The sequence below is a fragment of the Gobius niger genome (genome assembly GCF_951799975.1).
Source record: "Gobius niger genome assembly, chromosome: 21".
NCBI classification, from domain to species: domain Eukaryota; kingdom Metazoa; phylum Chordata; class Actinopteri; order Gobiiformes; family Gobiidae; genus Gobius; species Gobius niger.
The window spans coordinates 24,831,980-24,857,577 of NC_136872.1; the positions used below are offsets into that span (position 1 = coordinate 24,831,980).

General features: G+C 45.1%; 1 protein-coding gene across 1 annotated transcript; it reads left to right on the forward strand.

Moving 5' to 3' along the window:
- Positions 1-4,483: 4,483 nt before the first annotated feature.
- ccdc171 (coiled-coil domain containing 171) lies at positions 4,484-18,865 on the forward strand (the record flags this gene model as incomplete). Its single annotated transcript, XM_079580085.1, has 23 exons — positions 4,484-4,534; positions 4,959-5,109; positions 6,617-6,824; positions 6,896-7,058; positions 7,985-8,154; positions 8,630-8,776; positions 8,846-8,938; positions 9,015-9,175; positions 10,423-10,603; positions 10,675-10,747; positions 10,868-10,965; positions 12,121-12,210; positions 12,276-12,467; positions 12,583-12,726; positions 12,789-12,902; positions 12,976-13,110; positions 14,821-15,109; positions 16,145-16,246; positions 16,309-16,454; positions 16,521-16,664; positions 17,455-17,634; positions 17,728-17,855; positions 18,838-18,865. The coding sequence occupies exons 2-23, from the start codon at positions 4,973-4,975 to the stop codon at positions 18,863-18,865; spliced, it is 3,123 nt and encodes a 1,040-aa protein (XP_079436211.1). The 5' UTR covers positions 4,484-4,534; positions 4,959-4,972.
- Between the last annotated feature and the right edge of the window lie 6,733 nt (positions 18,866-25,598).

Here is a 25,598-nt window from a genome sequence, read left to right on the forward strand (position 1 = left end):
GTGTAGGTTTGAGGAGGTTTGGACTTTGTTGTCTCCTGTGGAAAGTGTGGCCAGCAGACTTTTGTGAGTTTCAACAACATTGTGATGTGTCAAAGTATGGGGTACGTGACTCGGCACCTAAAACTTCAGGGGGTTCACGGCTGCACCCACTGCCCTGGGGCAGACTGATGGAAGCGAGGCAACCAGTCTGCGCCATCTGCATGTCCGACCACCATCCACTCACTCACCACATTCACTCAGGCTCCTGGTCCCAGCAATGTCTGGTAGCAGACATTAAACACAATGAATAAGACAAAAAAATAAATAATAATAAAATAGAATTAAAAAAAAAATATATATATATATATATATATATATATATATATATATATATATATATATATATATATATATATATATATATATATAGGTAAGTTACACAAACCAAATGAACTAAAACAGGAACAAGATGATTTAAGGTGATTATAAACACGAACCTTAAAGACATGGATAGAGGAGATGGAGCGGATTGAGCCGGGTAAATTATTCCAGTCGGCGGGAGCTTTGAATTTAAAGGCTCGCCGACCAACTTCTTTTTTTTATAGCGGGTACCGTGAAAAATAATTGTTCCCAGTGCCTGAGACCATAGACAGACCTAAGTGGAATTAAATATTCTTTTAGGTAGGATGGATAATTTAAGTGAACACACTTGAATATAATTTGCAGCCAGTGGAAATGTCTTCTTGCTGTGAGTGACAGCCAGTTTAAAGAAGCGAACATTTCACAGTGATGTGTTCTGTCTGCATGGACACCAGAGGACAAATCTACAGATGCTATGATATATCACATGAGTGCAAGTACCTGAGGGGTTTTGATAGACGACTTCTGCGTAATCGAGTATTGGCAGAAGTAGTTATGTGGCAATTCTCTTCCTGATGGAAAGAGTAAAGCAGTTAATGGATGAATAGAGAATTCTCAAGCGATATGATATATTCTTTATGATATTATCAATGTGCCAACCACTGTGCGTCTGGTGTGCCTTGGGAAATCATCTAATTTCACCTAGTTGTTTTTTTTTTTAAACAAATGCATTATTATCCACAAATAATGTACCGTTTTTGAGTGTCTATGTTGTCTAGTGATCGGCAGAGTAACCATATTATACTCTTCCATATCAGGTAGTTCATTTCTTTGAGACAAGAGATTTAGTGATGTATTGAGGTGTTGTGGCCTTGTGCCTTGGCTCAACAAAGGTTGAAAAACACTGGTTTAAAGGTCATCCCAGAGTCAAAATGAAGACCCATATATTTGAATTGGTCAACTTTTGACATCGGAGTTTGGTCTAAAAATCGAATTGAAAAATTGTTTGATATAGCTGTACCTTTCCTATGGTTAAACATCATGTAAAATGATTTTTTTTTCTTATTAAGTAAGAGTTTGTTACAGTTCAACCATTTTTGAACCAGGTGAAATCGGACTGTAATGTGCGCTGAGAGTGTCAGAACTGGATGAGTAAATTACTGTATCATCAGCGTATAAATTTATTTGCGAGTTAACGCAAGCCTTTGGCAGGCCGTTAATAAATATAGAAAACAACAGAGGACCCAGAGAAGTAGGTCTGAACAATAGTGAAAATGAGTTTAAGTGTCATTCCTTCTGAACTTCAGTGAGAAACACCAGCAGAAGCTCTTGGCTGGTTCCGCCTCGCCCTGTTTTCGCTTTGTGGCTGTCCCTTATGAATATTCACTCGGTCCTGCCTCGCGTCCTACTTCAACCTGACGACAAAAAACACAGCATTTGGACGCGCTACAAAGAGACGAGCGGCGGCGGCGGCACAGTTTTTTCCGGGGGGCGGAGAGGAGCGGGGGACCCTGAACGCGCCGCGGCAGAATGGGGGTCGACAAAACAAACGCGAACCAGGCCTGGCTTCGCGGGAGGGAAGAGGCCCCGAAAGTGGCGCGCTTTAGCGGGAAGTTTTAGCGTCATGCAAAATTCAGAGCGAACATCCAGGCGACAAATGACACGAGCAACCAAAGGGGAGCGAGAGTAAACGAGACGGAGGTTTGGGACGCCGCAGGGGGGCAGGGGAGGGGGGCCCAAAAGTGTGGAGGAGCGGATTTAACCTCTTAACTCCCACCTGAACAGATCCAATTTTCTCCAGTTTGGCTTTACCCTAATCAAAAAGCTTCTTGGGAAAAAACACCAAAATAGCCACAAAAAATGAGAAGAAAACAAGGATGTAAACGCAATAAAAAGATGACAAAAACTCAACAAAAATGTGACAAAATTTCAACAAAAAGTGACAAAAATTCAACAAAAAAATTACAAAATTTCAACAAAAAATGTGACAAAAATTCAACAAAAATGTGACAAAAAAATCAACAAAAATGTGACAAAAATTCAACAAAAAATTACAAAAAATCAACAAAAATGTGACAAAAACTCAACAAAAAAATTACAAAATTTTAACAAAAAAATTACAAAAATTCTACAAAAAGTGACAAAAACTCAACAAAAATGTCACACAAAAAAACATACAAAAGGTGACACAACACAGCAACATTGCGAGGAAAAAGATCAGTTTTGTGGGTCTTAGCTTTCAAATGAGGTGTTACACAGGCCTATATAAAAGCCAAAGAGGACAGAATGCATTTGGTTTAGGCGGGTGGTAAGAGGTTAAGAGACCTGTGTTTTGCTTTGGTGGTTATTGTGTGGCTTATGTGCACATTATTTATCCTATCAGAGACGTATTTAGATTAGTCACCAGCCCACTCTCCACTAGTGGCTACGGTTAGCCAAAAGTTTACATACATGTCATTAATATTTGAGAGCATTGCCTTTAAACTGTATGTTTTGGGTCAAACGTTTTGGATTTCCTTCCACTAACTTCTCACAATAGACACAGAACAGAACTGTTGCAACTGAGACACATGTGTAGCCGCCGTGTGTGCCTATGCCTTATCAGCTCTGCCCATACATTTAAACTGGACTGAGATCTGGACTTTGTGACGACACTTCAAAACATTGACTTTGTTTTCCTTAAGCCACTTTGTAACTTTGGGTCATTGTCCATTTGAAGAAACATCTGCCCCCAAACTTCCTGCTCTTGAGATGTTGCTCCAATATTTCCACATAGAGTTCTCTCCTCATGATGTCATCTATTTTGTGAAGAGCACCAGTTCCTCCCGCAGCAAAACAGCCCCACAGCATGATGCTGCCCCCCGTATTTCACAGTTGGGATGGTTCTCTCAGGCTTTTCCTCCAAACGTGATGATGATCATTATGGACAAAAGGCCAAACATGAAAGTCTTTCTCCTTGTGTCTCTTTTGGAGTCAGAGCTTCTTCCTGGCAGAGTTCCCTCTCAGCCCATGTCGGGTCTGGACCAATGGGCGCTGGCTGCCCTGCTTTATGACCACAACACTGGGGGCCGCCATTGCTGTAGTCCCTCCATATCGCCACTAGGCCCCCATTGAAAAGCATTGGAGTTCAGACACCTTAAAAACAACTTTAACGCCTGGTTTTAATTTTTTCAACACTAGACTAGGCTAGATATTCCTCCTGAGATAACGCTGGGTTAGTCACAATTTAAGAAACCAGGCTGGTTTTCGTAAGAAGAATTTTAGAAATTTTGTACTTAATGAGGCTCGGACTGTTAGCATTGGAGCAGCGCGAGCTACACGTCACGCAAGGGCGGAGTCTACAGTGAAGATCCCGCCCTTATGTCCTTTTTAGGAACATGCTTCATCAGAGCTGGGGAGGGGGAGTCTGTAAACCCTCCATGAATTCCCCCTCGACCATGGTCATTATGGTAAACGGAGAGGAGTGAGCAGAAGATGTCCATTATTTTTTACAGTCTATGGTCAGGACTTGTTTCACTCTGGATAATGACAAACTCTTACCAGGTTCAGCATCTTCACCCGGTCTTTCGCATTTGTTCTTGGGTTGATCTTCACTTTTCAGACACAGAACCCGCCTTCTTTCTGATCTGTGGGATGACTGGACATTTACATCTTTTTTTATATTTGTATATAATTGTTTGAACCAATGAACGTAGCGCCTTCAGGTGTCTTGAAATTGCACCCAAAGATGAACCAGACCTGCGCATGCTTCAGCACTGAGGCAGGAATCAGCTGATCTGTTCGTTTATCGTCTCATATGAGCTTTTTAGTTAAACTCTACAACTTTTTTAAAATTTAGTGTGAGCTGTCATCACCAGATAAACATATTAGCGAGAGAAATGCACTACATTAATACTGGCAAAAAGAAAATATATGTGATAAGCTAGGCTACTTTATAAAATGAACTAACAAAAAGGCCGTTTTTATTTGAAGGCATCAAAATCTTCACTCTACTTTTTTTTAAACAATCATAAAATTGTCTATCTTTATCCACAAATTTCACGAGCAAAAAAATAAATAAGAATATATTAATTAATAGTTAAAAAATAAAATTAAAAAGATCGTGCCGCTCTTCCTGGAGACTGTTGCTAGGGAAGTGACGTAGCGACGCTGGTCAAGATGGCGTCTAATTCAAACTTCTCCGAGCTCCGCCGCTGTAAGTTCACTTTTTACACACTTTTTACTTATTTACCAGTGTTTAAATGCCATTCTGCGTTTACCAAGACACTATAAGGCTTTAATGTTTGAACAGATATCTTCTATTTGTCGTCGAAAAGCTTTTATGTTTACAACACTTCTAATGTTTACTAGAAAAACGGTTCGTGTTGTGATTGCTAATCGTAGCATTTGTGTTTTATTTAGTTTATAGGACAATGTATAAAGTGTCATGCTTGGTTTTAAAGCTTCCTGAAACTGCCGGTTCATTTATGTCGGAAATAATCTACAAATGATGCGATAATGCTTTGTTTTGTTGATGAACCCTCGGTATCTCCCGCTACCTGAGCACGTATTTTAACGAAACGTGTCACGTGAGGAAAGGCTTCTGACAAGTGAATTCCCTTTGTTGTTTTCGGGGGTAGAGACGTCCCAGAGGATGCGAGGCGAGGCAGCGGGACGTGGGAGGGAGTGTGGCCGAGAGAGGCGCGCGGAGAGCGGGAGGAGCAGCGCCGCGCAGCCCCGGGGGACCGAGCAGAGATCCAAGAAGAAGAAGAGCTCAGACGAAGTGACGAGGTAAGCGTTTTCTACACACAGCCTCGAACGTAACCGCGGGATCCGTCATCCCTCTGTTTAGTCCCGGTGTCGGGAAAAAAGATGTCATTTTTACTTGGTACTTGAAGCGTTTCAATCCTCCAGTGGTCCAGAAAGTGCTGGTTTCTCTCCTAATAAAAGTACAAATACATGAGATGAGTAGAAGTCGAAAAGTGTCCACTCCACCTTTATTTAAATGTACTTTCAGGGGAAACAAAAGTATGCACTTTCTGTAGTTCGGCTTTACCCAAATCTAAGCTACTCTTATTAACCCTTTAACAGTTTGCTCAACCGTTTGGTAGAGCACACTTTATTCTGCCCATCGCTACCATTCGGTTCAAGTTTGTAATACTCAAAATATCCAGTTTGGACTAGTATAGGTTGGGGTTGGACTAGTTTGGACTGGTTTATGCTGGTTTAGAGCAGTTTTGGACTGGTTAAGACTAGGTTTGGACTGGTTTATGCTGGTTTAGAGCAGGTTTGGGCCTGTTTCGACCTAGTTTCGACCGGTTTAGACCAGGTTTGGACTGGTCTATGCTGGTTTTGATGAGTTTAGAGCTGTTTTTCACTGGTTTAGAGGAGGTTTCGATTGGTTTTGACCAGGTTTAGATCAGGTTTGGACAGGTTTAGATCAGCTTTGGACTGGTTTAAGGCAGGTTTGGAGTGGTTTAAGGCAGGTTTGGACTGGTATAGATCAGGTTTGGACTAGTTTAAGGCAGGTTTGGACTAGTTTAAGGCAGGTTTGGGCCTGTTTCGACCTAGTTTCGACCGGTTTAGACCAGGTTTGGACTGGTCTATGCTGGTTTTGATGAGTTTAGAGCTGTTTTTCACTGGTTTAGAGGAGGTTTCGATTGGTTTTGACCAGGTTTAGATCAGCTTTGGACTGGTTTAGATCAGGTTTGGACTGGTTTAAGGCAGGTTTGGACTGGTTTAGATCAGGTTTGGACTGGATTAAGGCAGGTACCTCAGAGGTCTATAAAAAAAACTAAAATAAATAAACATAAACTAATAACATTGATGTTTGTCCTCCAAATGCTTAGAAAATACAAACAAGGGTCTAGGGAGTAACATTTTAACTGGAGACTAACAGTGTAATGCCTCATTTGAAAGCTAAGACCTACAAAAGTGAGCGCCTTGAGAGCCTAATGTAGGTGGAAAAGCGATATATAAGTTGAGACCATTTACCATTGGAACTTTTTTGTCAGTTCGTTTTTTCGCTGTTTTTCCAGCTTTTAGATTTGGGTAAAGCCAAACTGGAGAAAATGTGCTCGGTTCAGGTGGGGGTTAAGAGGTTAACTCAAGTAAGAATAACTTTACTTTGAAATAATTTGACTGAAGTAGAAGAATAAAGCAATAAAAGTAAAATAAAAAGTACCGGAGGAAAATGCTACTTGAGTACTGTGAGTAACTGAGTAAAAGTCTTTATGTACTTGTTACTGAACACAGCGTGGAAAGTTGGATCTTTTTTTTGTGTCTGTTCCGTCATCAGGCTGAGGGAGGTGCTGTTGACCCTGTCTGGATCGGACACACATGGAGCAGGGTTGAAGGACGGTGGTGCTGGAGATGAGAAGAGCCAAAGGAAAGAAAAAGTGTCTTCAAAAGGAGCGGATGCAGATGACGTGACCCGGGAGCTGCGCTGGAGGCTGAACCGCCTGGAGAACGAGGCGCTGGAGCTGACGTCTTCACACAACCAGCAGGTGACCTCAGCAGATAAGTCACGTATCGTCCTTGTATGATTTATTTTATCCTGACCCGGTGTTGCTCTCAGGTGTGCGGCCTGCAGGGGGAGCTGGTGCGGTGGCGTGCGGCGGTGGAGCGCGGCGAGGCCGAGAGGGCAGAGCTACAGTTCAAACTCAGCACCGCCCTGAGCCACGGAGCAAGAGCGGCTCAGATCAACCGCGACCTGCAGCGGGAGAGGGACGCGCTCAGCGGTATTTACGGCACTAATTTAATACCGTAAATTCTCTAATACTGGCCTGTATACCATTAGCGGCCGGGTCCCTGACAGGGGCCGGGTCTCTGACAGAGGCCGGGTTCGCAGCTGGCGGAGGCAAATTAAAGCCGGTCTCTAAAACAGGCCGGGGCTTTTATTAGAAACTATAGCGGTAGAAATATTCCCCATGTTAGGAATTTGTCTCATACTGGTGTAATCGGGCCGATAGGGACGCTGCGGAGGAGCTGATCCGAGCGTAACTTTGACACAGATTTAGCCACTTTTCAAACCTCCTGTGACTATATTTGGAAACAGGGCAAACAACAAATGTTGTGTGACCCTCCAGGGTTTTAATAAAGTCTCCATCGCGTCTTCAAAGCACGTCCGGCTGCTCCGTGTGCAGGTCAGTCCCACGCCTCAAAATAACTCCTCCGATCAGCGCGAGCGTCTCGTCTTCTCTCGGGTCAGTCTCATGATCGATCACAAACACAAACGCTCCGTCTAAACTCGCATTTACACAAGATAACAACAAATAATCCGGTCCGCGGTAAAAACGAAACAGAAACCTGCAGTGACATTGATGTCAAAGTTCCGCTAACAGCAACGAAACACTTCCTGTTGTCCCGACAAAATAAAAGGCGTCAATGTTCCAGCCGCTGGGAGAGGGTTTGAAATGTTAATTAATAAATGAACCTAATATTTTAGGTAAAATGGACACAAATCTCGTTTTTCTTGTTTTTTCTGGTCGTCCGTTTTGCTCAAATAGAAATAAAGGCCTGTCTCTAATTGTGGCCTGGTTCCAATAAAGGCCTGGTCCTAGATGCCCTCGAGTAAATAAAGGCCCCGGCCTATATTAGAGCATTTACGGTATGTTTCGAATCGACTGGTATAGATGATGACTTTTAGGAGTTGTGTCTGTGTCAGAGCGCGGCGCGGAGCTGGAGCGGAGCCTCTCGGACGCACGGTCCGCCCTGGAGCTGACGCAGCGCGGCCGCGATGAGGAGCAGAGGAGTTTACAACAGGATCTGGAGGAGAGAGACGCCACCATTCAGAGGCTGAGCCAGGACAACGGCCGCCTGCACGCTCTGCTCACGGTACCACACTCACAGTACCACGCTCTGCTCAGGGTACCACACTCACGGTACCACGCTCTGCTCAGGGTATTTGGTATTTGGAGTTTACTGCTGCACTCGGTGTAAATAAAAGACTCAGGCCTGACTTACAGTATCTAAAGCTTTGAATGGTACAAATTTAAAAGTAATAGACTTTAAGGGAATAAATGAACGTTAGTGTTCTGTTATAAGGTGTCAGTATCTGCCCTAATCTTACGCCCAGATGCTGCCTGAGGTCAGCAGCTGCTCAGTCTTTATCTCTGTCTCACATTCTGGAGTGCTGGGTTTTCCTTGCCTGAGTCTGGTGACGGCAGCATTTCCACAGTGTCACATATGACACAGCAAACAGGGTTTTCCCTCCAGGGCGAATGATCTTTCACCTCAGTAAGAATCATCTCGGAGAAGCCCTGCTTGATTCACTCATCTGCTGATTTGTGTGCTGTGGCGCCCCCTGCAGGACCAGGCGCAGGCGCTGGAGCAGAGCGAGCGGAGGATGAGCGCGCTGCAGCGGGACATGGACAGGGAGGCGGAGCTTAAACGGCGCCACGTCGACGAGCTGCGGTACCTGAGCGACCGGGAGGAGCGTCTCCGCTGCGACAAGGAGGTGAAACGGGAAGCGGAGCCCAAATCACTCAACAAAATGTAGTGTTTATATCATTTCTCTGTGCGACAGTTCGCGGAGCAGAAGGTCAAGGCTCTGGAGGCGAACGTGGAGGCGGAGAGAGCGGCGCACCTCGAGTCCAAGTTCAACTCTGAGATCGTGCAGGTGAAGAACCCAGGGCTGAATGATGTCCACTCTTTAAGGATATGAGGAGAATATCTAACTCTGTTTTCTTCTTCAGCTGCGGCTGCGTGACCTGGAGGCGGCGCTGGCAGTGGAGCGGTCCAACCTGCAGGAGGCGACGTGCAGTGCGGAGCAGCTGAAGGAGCACCTCAGAGACATGGAGAAGAAGAGAGAGGAGGAGCAGCTGACGAGCGGCCAGACGCTGACACAACTGCACAGGTCTGTGGTCAGCTGACACAAACACGGGTTAAAGAGGAGACGCTGAAGCTGAACTCTGTCTCCTCCTGCTGGCAGATACAGGAACAACTTTATTATCCCCTTACCTCCCACCTGAACCGAGCACATTTTCTCCAGTTTGGCTTTACCCCAGTCCAAAAGCTTCTGGAAAAAAGCTGTGAAAAAGCAACAAAACTGAGACGAAAACAATGATGGAAATGTGACAAGAAAAGTGAGAAAGCATTGACAAAAATGTGACGAAAAATTGATGAAAAAGTGACAAACATGTCACAAGAAATTGACCAAAAAAATGACGAAAAAATGACAAAAATGTGATTAAAAAATGACCAAAAAAAATGACAAAATGTGATTTTTTTTAATAAATACCAAAATTGACGAAAAAATGTCAAAAATGTGACAAAAAATAACAAAAAAATTACAAAAATGAGCTGAACACCCAACAAAAAAATGAAGGAAAAAAAATCTGATGACATGAGGAAAAAGATCCTATCAGTTCAGGCGGGAGTTAAGAGATTAAAGAGGGAGTATTCTGCTTTTTTCAGTCACACAGCACCAGTCTATATCACACTACAATGATGACCAAACCTTCTGTTGGTCTGTAAATGCAGTAAATTAGAATAACTGCCTTGTATAAAATGTCTCTCTCAAAATGGCTGTAGTGAATGTCTTGAAATAGGCCTCTGTCTCTTTAAGAACCTCTGAGCCTTTAGACACGCCCCCTCCACACGCTGTCTGTGGCATCAGTGGGGAGGGGGTTCTGCTGAGGAGCAGTGGTTGGTTACTCGGCTGGTGACGAAAGCTCGGAGGCGTCTCCAGGAGGTGGGGGCGTTCCTAGGAGGACTCAGGCAAACATATACCCTGAAATGGCCGCCATCAGAGTTTTTACAGATTACTCAAAAATACGTGAATGTACCAAGGCAACACTTCAGGCATGTTTTTAATGAGGGAGTGACATAATGACATGATGTAAAGCTTGAAAAAGTCAATTTTGCATAATACCCCCCTTTAACAAATACTTCAAGCACAGAGTCGGTCATGTGGGATTGTGGATGTGGAGCACAGTTTTTGGGTTTGAACACTGAGGCGAGTGTAATCAGGACGTACAGAACGAGACGCTGACGCCGTAGAAACAGGAACAGCTAAATTTAACAGCTTAGCAACGTTAAAACATGCTTTAAACTCAGGAAAGTAAATTGCAGGATATGTGCACTTTAAATGCTTGTTTCCAGGCTACAGGAGGAGTTGGATCAGTGCAGGTCGGACCTGAGCGCCACTTTGGAAACAGAAAAACGGGCGACCTCCGACCTCGGCACGGCCCTGGAGGCGGAGAAACGTACGACCTCCGACCTCAGGGAGCGGCTGGAGAGCGAGGCGAGGAAATGGGAGAGCACAGCGGCGCGACTGGAACAGGTGAGGTCTTCCTTCCTTTTCCGTCTTTCCAAGTCACCGTTCTGATCATGGTCACGGCGGCGTCTCTGCAGGAGCGCGGCGCCGCACAGGACGCCCTCAGCACGTTTGTTCAAGACACGAAAGAGACGCTGCGGCAGCACTCAGGTCAGTGCGCTCACACGAACCTCACACTTTCTCCAGTCCGGCTTTACCCAAATCTAAAAGCTTCTGGACCGGAGAGCAAGTGTAACGCTAAGAGGTTGCCCTGTCCCTGTTGTCCTGCAGCGGAGGATTGTGGGAGCTGCAGTCCCGGGGAAACGGCGGAGAAACTGAAGACGCTGCTGAGCGCTCAGAGACAGAGGCAGGACGAGGCAAACAAACAGGCGAGTCTTTACTCTTAGTCTTCGTCCAGCCCGGTTTATCATCATGTCCAGGGAAGAACAAACTTGAGGCCTTTTTTCGATCTCGTGAGAATTTGGGCCGTTCCTGCGTGGAAGTGTTTTTGTGAGTGGGCCACACAAAGCCGTCACAGCTCCAGCTTCGTCAGGCAAGGCAAGGCAAGGCAAGGCAAGGCAAGTTTATTTGTAGAGCACAATTCATACACAAGGCAATTCAAAGTGCTTCACAGTTAAAGCAGCATAAAATATAAGAAAAAAATATAAAATATAAGAAGAAGAAGAAGAATTACAGAAAGAGGCAAGGGTGTAGATAAAATACTTTCAGTTATATGCATTTTTAAGTCTTGTTTTGACTCACTCTGTCTTGAGCACTATTTTTTTCTTGCTCGTTCACACAAAGTTACCTAACCTCTGTTTTGTCGCTCCTTCTCCTCTGGACATCAACATAAAAATTAATCAATTACAGTAAGAGGCAAGAGTGTAGATAAAATACTTTCAGTTATATGCATTTTTAAGTCTTGTTTTGTCTCGCTCTGTCTTGTGCACTATTTCACTCTGTCTTTATTTCACTCTGTCAGGTACTTCCTGTTTTCAGAGCACAGTGACTCCACTGAAGTCAAAGGTGAAAGTACTGCAGTATTTGCGGTACTTAACAGAGGTGGGAGTAAGTCACTAAATGCAAGTCTCGAGTCAAGTCCAAGTTAATCGGTCATGGGGTCAAGTCAAGTCATAGCTTTTGTCAAGTCAAGTCAAGTCTTGCTTTAGCCGACAAGTCACCTCAAGTCACAAACGCCAGCGTGTCTACTTTTCATGTGTTTAATCTTGAAAACAATAAGTGCTTTCTCAAGATACCGTAATTTTGAAAATTTAGGCTAAAATTAAATGTTTTAAAATCTCATGCATTTGGATTTAAAGTCTAATTAATATTTAATTGCCACAACATTCAAAATATATACATTGTCTTGAGCACTATTTTTTCTTGCTCGTTCACACAAAGTTACCTAACCTCTGTTTTGTCGCTCCTCTGGACATAAACATAAAAATTCATCAATTACAGTAAAAGGCAAGAGTGTAGATAAAATATTTTCAGTTATATGCACGGGCAAAAAGAACCGTTTTCATAAGTTTCTCCTCTTTCAGGTGGAGGACTTGCTGTTTGCCTCCGAGCGGCTTCTGGACGAAAACCAGACGCTGAAAAAAGCAAACTCGGAGCAGAAAACGCGGCTGGAGGTGAGATTTAACTACACTCACGTTAACTCACTTTACCTGAACTAAATTCACAATTTCTTCTTTAGGATTCGGAGCGGTCGGTGGAGCAGCTGAAACAGGAAGTGACGCGCCTGCAGACGGAGCGCTGCGATTGGTCGGAGCGTTGCCGGGCGCTGCAGGCGGAGGCGGAGCGCGAGCGAGACGAGAGGAAACGAGAGCGAGACGAGACGGACGACGCTCTCGGCGCGGAGAGAGAGCGGCAGCGGCGGCAGGAGGAGGTCAGTGCGACTCACCTGATGATGTCACGAGGTGGTGGGCGTCCTTTAGTCTCTGTCCTGTTCAGCTGCGCTCTCGTGATTCCATTACGCTAACTCACTTACCCACAACCCCCAGGAGCGCGTGTCCTCTCTGCTCGGCCTTCTGCAGCGCCTCCAGCCCCACGGCATCATGGGAGGTGTGACGTGGGACGAGCTGTGGTTCAGAGTGAGCGAGCGAGTGGAGCAGATCCAGGCGGACTTCAGCCAGGCCCAGAAACAGGTCAGCCATGTTCTCTCCGTCTCTCACGTCACAGTCTGTCTCACCGGTTTGCTCGTGCGCAGGCGAGCTCGCTGCAGACCGTCCTGGAGCGCCTGGAGGAGCGGCTGCGGCGGCGGGAGCAGGACTGGAGCAGGAAACACCGCGACGCCGTGGCCGAGCTGCGGCGCCACCTGCAGGTAACGCCGGTGCTTCCGTGAGCGTGACGAGGGGGGGCGGAGTCTCACTGCGTCGCCGCCTCTGCCGTTTCAGTTGAGCCGCAGCGAGAGCCGAGAGCTGCGGGATCACGTGACCTCGCTGACCTCCGACCTCTCCGCGCTCTGCGACCAATCCGCACGCTTCCAGTGGGCGTGTCTGCTGCTGGGAGGCGCCCTCGCACACACTCAGGTACTTCCTGTTTTCAGAGCACAGTGATCAAACATTACTCCACTAAAGTCAAAGGTGAAAGTACTGCAGTATTTGCGGTACTTAACCTCTGAAACCCCACCTGAGTCGAGCACATTTTCTCCAGTTTGGCTTAACCCGAAAAGCTTCTTGAAAAAAATGGCAAAATGGCTACAAAAACAAGAAGAAAACGCCTCAAAAAAGTGACAAAAATTCAACACAAGGATTTTACACAGGGTGTCCGCGGAGTCTTAAAAAGTCTAAAATTCAAGAATCCAAATTTAAGGCCTTAAAAGTCTAAAATTGGGCCTATTTGGTCTTAAATCCAGGGTAAACTGGTCTTAAAAATTAACTTTCAACGACCCAATTATTTGTGCACAATTTAGTTTAAAAAGTCGACAAATAAAGTGACAGAAGCAGCGATGAGGAGCCGCCCGGTGCCGCTCATGGTCCGAGAGGGCGAAGCGACGCTGACGCACTGGCCGCCGCCACAAACAACGTAAACTCAGCGATAGTCGAGTGAGGCAGAAGGACTCTCCTTCAGAGCTTTATCCTCCACAAACAACGTAAACTCAGCGATAGTCGAGTGAGGCAGAAGGACTCTCCTTCAGAGCTTTATCCTCCACAAACAACGTAAACTCAGCGATAGTGGAGCGAGGCAGAAGGACTCTCCTTCAGAGCTTTATCCGCCCAAAAAAACGACTGAAGTCAGCAGAGTTTAGGAATCCAGAACATGGCCGAGGTGTCGCTGATGGATCCGTAATGCTGCTGTCGGGGGAAAGATACGTCCAATATGAAACAACGTGGAGATAATCCTTCACTGTAAATATCCAACTCAAGGTAATGAACGGCATCATTCACAATAAAGTTTGTCCAAATGTTGGGAAACACAAAGCGAACGCTCCTCTGCTCAGGGACAGAAGGAAAGTCAAAGTCCTGTTACTTTAGAAACACGTTTCTCACCTTCTTCATCAAAACATCTGACAAACAAGTTTAGAAAACATAAAACCTGGACTAGATTCTGGCCTAATAATAACATCATTAAAATTATAATTAATTAGTTGTAAAGTTGTGCAAACGAGTGGAAAAGCTGCTTTTATTTTTTGTTAAACAGTTAATGTTTTACCAGCTCAAGTATTACAAAGCATTTTAAATACACAAACTAAATATCTGTTGTTTTCTTTCATTCAGTCGATAATTGTGAGTAATTATTCAATCTCAATATTCTTATTATGTATCCCATAATAAAAATATTGAGATTGAAATGCCTAATGTGAAAAATGAAGTTGTTACATTTGTACATCCCACTGTGAAATGAGAAACAACAGTTTGACACTTGGATTTTTGTGACAGTGATTTTCTTTACAGTCCATTTATATATTGCAAAGCCTTCATCCCCACTGCTGTCAGACTGTACAATAAGACTGTAAAGTAACATGTGCAATAATCTCTGTATCAGCTGCACTTTATTAACTCTGAGTGATCTTCTTGAACGCCGACTGTAACAAGTGAATTTCTCCTTTGTGAGATCAATAAAGGATTATCTTATCTTATCTTAAAAACAGGTCTTAATTTTGAGATTTTGTTCTCTTAAAAAGTCTTAAATTTGACTTGTCCAACTCTGCAGATACCCTGTTTACAGATCTGACTCCTCACAGGTTTATTGAGCTTCGAACCCGAGGAGGAATTTTCATTTTCTTTGTCCGGTCCCAGGTTCGTGTCCGGCGTCTGTCGGAGCAGAAGGCGCTGCTCTGTCGGAGGCTCCTCCAAAGCGACGCGCTGGAGCAGGAAGTGAGGTCGCTGTGGGCGGCGCTGGAGGCTGAGGAGGAGGAGGACGCCGCGCAGCAGAAGAGGAGGGCGCGGCGGCGATGGAGGCGGGGCTTCATCGCCGTGACCGCCCTCAGGAAGTGGAGCATGCTGGGAAAAATGAGCCACGTGCTGTTCACAGTGGGCGGGGCTAACGCTGTGGGCGTGTCTGTGTGCGGGGAGGAGGGACACAACGGTACGTCTGTCCAAGAACGAGAATGAAGAGGTTTGGTTTAAGGCTCTGGTTCAAACGGGAAAATGGAAATGTTTAATTAATGACTTAACTTAACAAGGCCTTTAACCCCTTAACTCCCACCTGGACGAGCACATTTTCTCCAGTTTGGCTTTACCCCAATCCAAAAGCTTCTGGAAAAAAGGTGTGAAAATAGCGACAGAACTGAGACGAAAGCAATGATGAAGATGTGACAAAAAAGTGACAAAAATTGGACAAAAAAAATATGACAAAATGACAAAAAACGGACAAAAAAAGGACAAAAAACGGACAAAAAATTGATGAAAAATTGACAAAAAATGATAAAAAATTTGACAAAAAATTGACAACAAAATGACAAAAAAATTATGAAAAAATGACAAAAATGTGACAAAAACGAAAAAAAAAAATTAAAAAAATGATGAAAATGTGGCAAATATTTCGCAAAAAAAGGACAAAAAAGGGACAAAAAATGATGAAAAAGTGGCAAAAATGTCACAAAAAATTGACAAGAAATTACTAAAAAATTGACGAAAAATGAGGAAAAGGGGCAAAAATTTGACAAAAAAATGGACAGAAATTATGAAAAACTGACAAAAAATTGAGGAAAAATTTAGAAAAAAATTATGAAAAAGTGGCAAAAATGTCACAAAAAAAATGTCAAAAAAGGACAATAAAATGTACAAAAAATGACAAAAAAAATGACGAAAAAATTATGAAAAAATGACAACAAAAGGACAAATGTGACAAAAAGTGACCAAAAATTTATTATTTGACAAAAAATGTACAAAAAAATTAGTTGAAACCCCCCCAAAAAATGATGGAAAAAAAATCTGATGACGTGAGGAAAAAGATCCATTTAGATGAGTTTTGTAGGTCTTAGCTTTCAAATGAGGTGTTACACTGGCCTACAGGATTTGGGTAAAGCTGAACTGGAGAAAATGCTCTCGGTTCAGGCAGGAGTTAAGAGGTTAAAGGGAAAGCCGCGTCTGTGATTTCTGTTTTTGTGATTCGTTGCAGAGAGTGGACAGATGTGCGTCGCTCGGTGGCTGCGGTCCAAGCGTCTGTCCGCCGTCGTGCTGTCCTCCATGTCCGAGCTGCAGGGGGCGCTGTCCGGCTCCGGTAAAGCTAGTTTAGTCCTGAAGATCTTTTGCAGTTTGACACTTTCCCTCTCTCCTCTCTAGGCTCCTCCCCCCAGAGCGTGACATCAGCGGCGCAGTCGGCTCTGTCCCGCCTCCTGGGTCACCTCCTCGACCAATCAGACGCAGCGCCCGCCACGAGCCCGAGCGACCGTCCAGTGAGGCGACAGGAAGCGGCGCCGCACGTGAAGGTGAGGTAAAGGTCATACGTCAGACCGAGGCTGGAATACGAACCTGTGGTCTCTCTGTGCGGTCAGGAGCTCGTGTCCGGGCTGCAGCGGCACTTCCTGGATTTCAGCCAACGCCTGCACTCGGCGGAGGTGGAGAGGCGGAGCTTACGGCTGGAGCTGAACAAACAGCGGCGAGCGGCGGCGAAGAGGGAGCGGGAGATCGACGCCATGGTGGGTTTGGGTCACAGTCCTCCACATGGGACAGACAGACACAGGGCGGGGGAACAGAGATTTCCCCCGTGTTTTGGAGCTATAAGGCGATGGGGCATGCATTAACAATATTAACCTCTTAACTCCCGCCTGAACCGAGAGGATCTTTTTCCTCACGTCATCAGATTTTTTTTATTCCATCTTTTTTTTTTGGTCATTCAACTCATTTTTGTAACTTTTTTATTTTTTCAAAAAAATCTGATGACGTGAGGAAAAAGATCCTCAATTTTGAGACAAAAACTGAGACGAAAACAATGATGGGAATGTGACAAAAATGTGAGAAAACATTGACAAAAAAGTGACAAAAAATTTATGAAAAAGTGGCAAAAATTTATGAAAAATTTGACAAAAAAATGACAAAAATGTGACAAAAAAATGACAAAAATTTGATAAAAAATTGACGAAAAAATGACAAAAATGTGACAAAAAAATGACAAAAATTTGATAAAAAATAGACGAAAAAATGACAAAAATGTGACAAAAAATAACAAATATGTGACAAAAAAAATTACAAAAACGTGATAAAAAAAATTACAAAAATTTGACGAAAAATGTGACAAAAATTTGATACAAAATTGACTAAAAAATGACCAAAAAATGACAAAAAAGTAACAAAAATGAGTTGAATACCCAACTAAAAAATGATGACGTGAGGAAAAAGATCCTCTCGGTTCAGGCGGGAGTTAAGAGGTTAAATATGACTAGAATAAATATAATAAATCAAAGTTGACTAAATTCTGTATAAACCCAGGTCCCCTCTGAGCGCTTCGACGCCGTCTGCGCTGAACTGCGGGGGGCGCTGTGCCGCGAGCAGGAGGCGCAGAGTCTGGTGCTGGAGCTGAACTCGCAGCTGAACCAACTGCGAAACAAAGCGGACTCGTTCAGCAAAGAGAAGAGCGAAGCCCAGGAGACGAGCGACCAAACGGCTCAGGCAGGTTTCACACGGTCACATTCATATCAGTGATCCACAGCACACGCGTCACACGGGCAGATTTATGATTCATAACTTCCATGTCCCTCACAGCTTCTGACCGAGGCGCGTCGGGAGGTCTGCCGCAAAGAGCGCTCGCTGAGGATTCTGGGTAAACACCTGTGCGTCGTCCAGAAGGAGCGACGGCGGCTGGAGCAGAGGCTTCAAGAGACCAACGCCAAGTACACATTTTCTCCACATTTTTACCCTTTTTTTATCCTCATTTTCTTTTTACCTTTTATTCAATAGTTTTTTCCAACTTCTTCCCCTTTTGTAACAACTTTTCCCCCAATTTTTCCCCTACTTTTTCCAGGGTTTTCCCCAATTTGTAACAATTTTCCCCCTTATATTGTTTACATTTTCTTCAAATTTTTTCCCCTTTTAAATTTTTTTCAATATTTTTTATAACTTTTTATAACTTCTTCCCCAATTTGTAACTATTTTTCTCCCGATTTTCTTTTTCTTTTTTTCCATATGTTTGCCTTAATTTTTCTCAATTTTTCAGTCAATTTTCTTTTTTTTCTCATAATTCTAACCAATTTTTTCCCTTTTTTTTTCTTAGTTTTTTTCCAATTTCTTTCTAATTTCTCCCCATTTATTTTTACATTTTCTTCCTCATTTTTTTCCTTTTATTCATTTGTTTTTCCCCAATTTGTAGCAATTTTTCCCAATTTTTTCCCCTTTTTAAAATTTCCCCTCCTTTTTATAATGTTTTTTTTTCTAACTTCTTCCCCAATTTGTAACACGTATTTTTCCTCCCAATTTTCTTTATTTTCTCTTATAATTCTTACCACTTTTTTCCCTTTTTTTTGTCTTAATTTTTTTCCAATTTCTTCCCCAATTTGTAACAATTTTTCCCCCAATTTTTTGAATTTTTTCTCTTTTTTCCCCAGGGTTTTCCCCAATTTGTAACAATTTTTCTCACAATTTTCTCACAATTTTCTTTTTTTCTATATGTTTGCGATAATTTTTCTCAAGTTTTCAATCAATTTTCTTTTTTTTCTTAGAATTAGAATTAGAATTTTTTCCCTTTTTTTCTTCTTTTTTTTCTCCACAATTTCTTTCTAATTTCTTCCACTTTTTTTTTTCTTTTTACCATTTTCACATTTCTTCCTCATTTTCCCTGAAAATATCTAACGTGTATTTTTCTCTCTCGTTCTTTAGGCGGGAGGACCAGGTGACACAGAGCTGACCCCAGAGGCTGCTGGGTAATGGGGAGAGGGGGCGTGTCCCGGTGCGGCGCTGGGAAACATATTTATTATTAATAACTCTCTCTGGCTGGAGTCTGTGTGATAAAAAAGTAACAAAGGATTGTTTTGGAAGAATTTCTCCTTGATCGTCTCTGCTGCTTCACTGAAATAAAATTCTAATTATTACAGATGTTTCCGTCTGAAGTTACATTTAAAATAAGCATTAAAACCTCATAAACACTTTAACCACTCGGTTTCTCTGGGCCGGACGTTAAACATGAAAGATGAAACATGCAAACGTTCAAACATGCAAAACGTCCTCGCGCTTCTGCAGCTCCGACAGAGCCCGGGATCCAGCCCTGTGAGAGCCTCAAGTCCAGCCCGGAGAGAGCCACGAGTCCAGCCCGGAGAGAGCCACGAGTCCAGCCCGGAGAGAGCCACGAGTCCAGCCCTGTGAGAGCCACGAGTCCAGCCCTGTGAGAGCCACGAGTCCAGCCCTGTGAGAGCCTCGAGTCCAGCCCGGAGAGAGCCACGAGTCCAGCCCTGTGAGAGCCACGAGTCCAGCCCTGTGAGAGCCACGCGTCCGGCCCTGTGGGAGCCACGCGTCCAGCCCTGTGAGAGCCACGAGTCCAGCCCTGTGAGAGCCACGAGTCCTGCCCGGAGAGAGCCACGAGTCCAGCCCTGTGAGAGCCACGCGTCCAGCCCTGTGAGAGCCACACGTCCAGCCCTGTGAGAGCCACGAGTCCAGCCCTGTGAGAGCCACGAGTCCAGCCCGGTGAGAGCCACGAGTCCAGCCCCGTGAGAGCCGCGCGTCCAGCCCTGTGAGAGCCACGAGTCCAGCCCGGTGAGAGCCACGCGTCCAGCCCTGTGAGAGCCACGAGTCCAGCCCTGTGAGAGCCACGAGTCCTGCCCGGAGAGAGCCACGAGTCCAGCCCTGTGAGAGCCACGAGTCCAGCCCTGTGAGAGCCTCAAGTCCAGCCCGGAGAGAGCCACGAGTCCAGCCCTGTGAGAGCCACGAGTCCTGCCCGGAGAGAGCCACGAGTCCAGCCCTGTGAGAGCCACGCGTCCAGCCCTGTGAGAGCCACGAGTCCAGCCCTGTGAGAGCCATGAGTCCAGCCCCGTGAGAGCCGCGCGTCCAGCCCCGTGAGAGCCACGAGTCCGGCCCTGTGAGAGCCACGCGTCCAGCCCGGTGAGAGCCACGAGTCCAGCCCCGTGAGAGCCACGAGTCCAGCCCTGTGAGAGCCACGTGTCCAGCCCGGAGAGAGCCACGCGTCCAGCCCGGTGAGAGCCACGAGTCCAGCCCGGTGAGAGCCACGAGTCCAGCCCTGTGAGAGCCACGCGTCCAACCCTGTGGGAGCCACGAGTCCAGCCCGGAGAGAGCCACGCGTCCAGCCCTGTGAGAGCCACACGTCCAGCCCTGTGAGAGCCACGAGTCCAGCCCCGTGAGAGCCTCGAGTCCGGCCCGGTGAGAGCCACGCGTCCAGCCCTGTGAGAGCCACGCGTCCAGCCCTGTGGGAGCCACGAGTCCAGCCCGGAGAGAGCCACGCGTCCAGCCCTGTGAGAGCCACGCGTCCAGCCCTGTGGGAGCCACGAGTCCAGCCCGGAGAGAGCCACGCGTCCAGCCCTGTGAGAGCCACGCGTCCAGCCCCGTGAGAGCCACGCGTCCAGCCCGGTGAGAGCCACGCGTCCAGCCCCGTGAGAGCCACGCGTCCAGCCCCGTGAGAGCCACGAGTCCAGCCCCGTGAGAGCCACGCGTCCAGCCCTGTGAGAGCCACGAGTCCAGCCCGGAGAGAGCCACGCGTCCAGCCCGGTGAGAGCCACGAGTCCAGCCCGGTGAGAGCCACGAGTCCAGCCCGGTGAGAGCCACGAGTCTAGGTTTATTCACACGTACTGCTCTGTTTTAGTCCAGATTCAGACCGAGGTCCAGTCAGTGACCTCTGGTATAAGTGTTTTGTTTAGTGCTAATTTAGTCCTGGTTTAGTCCTGGTTTAGTCCTGGTTTGGCCCTGGTTTGGCCCTGGTTTGGCCCTGGTTTGGCCCTGGTTTGGCCCTGGTTTACCTGGTTTACCTGGTTTGGCCCTGGTTTAGCCCTGGTTTACCTGGTTTGGCCCTGGTTTACCTGGTTTGGCCCTGGTTTACCTGGTTTGGCCCTGGTTTGTCCTGGTTTAGCCCTGGTTTACCTGGTTTGTCTCTGGCAGGTGATGAACGCCTCGTCGTTGCCGTGCGGCCTCTCGTCTCCTAAAAGCCGCCACATCTTCGCCGCCTGGTCCTGCGTTTACTTCCTGTTCCTGCCCGTGTTCCTCGCCGTCGTCGCCGTGGGCTACAGGAACCGCCGGAGCCTCAGCGACTCGGACGTGTTCACCTTCCACATGGTCGCCATGGAGATGCTGAGCGTGGCGGGCTGCGCTCTGGGCGTCGCCGGCTCCTACACGGGGCGGGGCGCGATGGCGAGCGTGGCGGTGGACCTGGTGGTGATGACGGGCGTGGGGCAGGTGTGCTTCCACTCGCTCACCTGCGTGGAGCGCTACCTGGCCGTGGTGTGGCCCGTCACGTACCTGCGCCTGAGGAAAGGGGGCGGGGTCAGGCTGAGGAACGCGGCGGTGGGCGGGGCGTGGCTGCTGAGCGTGGGGCACATCGTGGTCACCGCCGCGTCGGGCTCCGTCGCGCTGGAGCTCGTGTTCGGCTGCGTCTTCGCGTTCGTCCCGTTCGCGCTCGTGTCGTTCTGCAGCGTCGCCGTCCTCCGCGCTCTGATTCGTCCCGGGCCGGGGGAAAGGGGCGGGGCCAGGCGGAGCGCGGACCAGACGAAGCGTGCGGCGTTCTGCACCATGATGGCGGTGCTGGCGGTGCTGTCTCTGCGGCTGGTGGCGTTCTTGGTTTACCACGCGGTCTTCCTGGTGCTGTGGTACTCGGTGGACGACTGCGTGCTGTCGGTGAGCTCGCTGTGGTTCGGCTTACCCAGCAGCCTCGTGCTGCCGGCGCTGTTCCTGCAGCGGGACGCCACGCAGAGGCGCTGAAGCCAACGCCATGGGACACCAGTGGCTTAAAGAGGGGGTATTCTGCTTTTTTCAGTCACATAGCACCAGTCTATATCACACTACAATGATGACCAAACCTTCTGTTGGTCTGTAAATGCAGTAAATTAGAATAACTGCCTTGTATAAAATGTCTCTCTCAAAATGGCTGTAGTGAATGTCTTGAAATAGGCCTCTGTCTCTTTAAGAACCTCTGAGCCTTTAGACACGCCCCCTCCACACGCTGTCTGTGGCATCAGTGGGGAGGGGGTTCTGCTGAGGAGCAGTGGTCGGTTACTCGGCTGGTGACGAAAGCTCGGAGGCGTCTCCAGGAGGTGGGGGCGTTCCTAGGAGGACTCAGGCAAACCTATCCCTAAAATGGCCGCCATCAGAGTTTTTACAGATTACTCAAAAATACGTGAATGTGCCAAGGCAACACTTCAGGCATGTTTTTAATGAGGGAATGACATAATAACATGATGTAGAGCTTGAAAAAGTCAATTTTGCATAATACCCCCCTTTAAGGTTTTATATCGTAAAAGTAGCTTCATATTATTCTCACTTTAGTTCTGGGTCCTTCTTATTGGTGACTGAGATCTGTTCTTACCTGAGCTTAGACGAGTTGATGTGTACCTGTCTGGTCTTTGTGTGTGCGCTCAGTCACGCAAAACGACCAAAGATGTTGTTAGCATTTAGCCTCTCCCAGTGTGTTCCTTTTTCTCCAAACAGGGGAGAAGTTAGAAGCGACTGAGCTCCTCCACAAAGACCAGACAGGTACGGATCAACTCGTCTAAGGTAAGAACAGATCTCAGTCTGGAACAAACACTGGCCTGTCCCTTTAACAGTTTTATTTAGTTTGTTTATTTGGTCGGGACAGTTCATGTTTTAACGAGGCTTTGAAGTAAACACAGAATAAACACGTACTGAGCATGTGCGAGCTTTAGAAACCGATGTGTCGTCTTTCCTTCAGCCATTTTAGGATCCCTGAGCTTTTAAAACGTCCCCGTGCAACATGGCGGAAGTATTTATTCCCTAAAATATTCGTCATTAGCTCCGCCCCCTTTCTGGAGCCTAAATATCCAGGATTCTGTCGCTGCTCATGTAAACACACTCGCGCAGCTTTTAGTGATCTTTGAACCTTCCCCAGTGGAAATGTTCTCACCTCCATCTCTGGCTAAGCTTCATTCTTTCAGCGCTGAGTGAAAACACTTGCCGTAGCCTCACTACAGCCAAGAGGAAGAAGAGGAAGAGGAGGAGGAAAAGGAGGAAGAAGAGGAGGGGCTGAGAGTGAGAATCACCAGGAAGCGAAACGATTAAAGATTGTATTTCCTAAGTGTGATTATCATCAAATATAATAAAATAAATCCATGTGTGAAAACTTGTGTTTGTTCTTTTGGAGAACTACAAATATATTTACATGTTTTAACCTCGTGTCAAACGTATATTTATAATTGTAATATATTTGTTTAAACTCCGCTCAGAGTCGATGAAGTGGAAATATTCAAATCCATGAACTCGACTGGAGCCAAATGCAAATATGACAAACATGGAAAACATGGAAATGAGACTTTATTGATTTACTGTGGAGTAAAGTAAAACGACACACTTCACTTTAATGTTTCTGATCTATAAAGACAATGACATTATGTAAAGTGTTCCTCAGCCGAGCTCTAAACAAGCAACACATTTATTTATTATTATTTATTCAATGATGGAAGGAGGTTCATTCATCATTAACCTCTTAACTCCCGACTGAACCGAGAGGATCTTTTTCCTCACGTCATCACATTTTTTTCTCCATCATTTTTTTGTTGGGTATTCAACTCATTTTTGTACCTTTTTTGCCATTTTTTTGTCACTTTTGTTTTTCATTTTTTCATCAATTTTTTGTAATTTTTTTGTCACACTTTTTTATTTATTTTTTTCGTCAATTTTTTTTCAAATTTTGGTCATTTTTTGCTACATTTTTGTCATTTTTTCGTCCTTTTATTTTTTTTTTTTCATTTTTTCGTTAATTTTTTTGCTAATTTTTGTCATTTTTTTGTTACATTTTTAATCAATTTTTTGACATTTTTTGTCACATTTTTGCCATTTTTTTGTCACATTTATTTTTTGTCCTTTTTTCGTCAATTTTTTTGACAATTTCTTGTGACATTTTTGTGACATTTTTTCCACTTTTTCATCAATTATTCGTCACTTTTTTGTCACATTTCCATCATTGTTTTCGTCTCAGTTTTGTTGCTTTTTCACAGCTTTTTTCCAGAAGCTTTTGGATTGGGGTAAAGCCAAACTGGAGAAAATGTGCTCGGTTCAGGTGGGAGTTAAACTCATCTCACACAAAGATGATGTCATTGCACTACAGGGGGCAGAAGTGAGCACAGGGACACGGAAATCCAAAACATACAAACAGGAATGAAAATAAAGAAATAAGGCGAGTTCGTCCCCGGCTGAAACATAAAGGCCACGGAACAAACCGACTCAAAACCAAAACGGCAGAAACAAAGCGGGAGAACAGAAAAACAAAAAACACAAATCACTCAGACGTACGATGAGGCTTTAATATTAAAACTCTGTGTTGCAGCCACAGTCTGGCTCAACACCTATGATTAAACACTCTTAATATTTTTTTTTTTAAAACAACTAAAACTCACCGCTGGATCGTGACAAAGGTTTGTCTCATTATTTGTTTTGGTCATTTTGCTTCGTTTGTTTAATGTACAGCAGGGGTCGTCAGGTTTACTCGGTGGAGCCGGTTTTCTTCATCATCAAAAGACCAAGAGCCGGACCCTCCAACTGAAGCCATTGAAGTAAAGCATCACTTTCTACATATGCCAGTGTTGTACATCATATACTGGGAAAATGTCCATCTTAAAATAGATAAATGACTTAAAATCATTTGAATAAAGGTTTTTTATGTTAAATTTGAGCCGGTTTGAACTAATCTAACATCAGACAAATACGCTGATGCCAATGGAACAAATAGAAATCCCACTGGAAATCAGGCAAATTAACTTTTACTGTAAAAATTATTTGAAATTATACAAAATAATCTGAATTAAGAAAAAACTTGTGCTTGTTCCATTGGCAAGAATAGGTTTTATTTATATGCTTTAAGGCCAGACCAAATCTACTCCAACTTTAGATTTAATCTCTTTATTCAAGTAGATTTAAGTCATTCTTTTAGGATTATGGCCTGTAAGGGTGCTCTGCTAGGACATTTTAAGGAATTTTCACATTTCTAGAGTACTTTAACAGGCATTTGATCTCTGATTTGGGTCATAGATACAGACGGCATCTCTGGAATTGCCCATATTTTGAAAAAATGTAAACTTTCTCTAATTATTCAAAAACTACTGTAACAAACGCTGAATTATGAATATAGTTTATACTAAATAAAGAAACAAAGACATGGGGAGGAGCAAAGTGGTTCAACAGTCCATAGATACATAAAAAACGCAGAATGCTAACATGATGCTACATGTTAGCATCAGGCTAATGCTAAGCTAGCTAGCGCTAGCTACAACTGCCGTTTTTTCACTTCTACAGAACAATCTGCTGTGAGAAAATATCCACATGGGCCCGATTTACACTGGACTTTATTTATGCGATAAATAAGTTCAAATTCCACCAGAAAATGGCAAAAAAGAGGGAAAATTGTGTTTCTCTAAAGATTCTATTTTTCCCCCTCGGCGAAGCCACGCCCCCTTCTATGACGAAATGCCGTC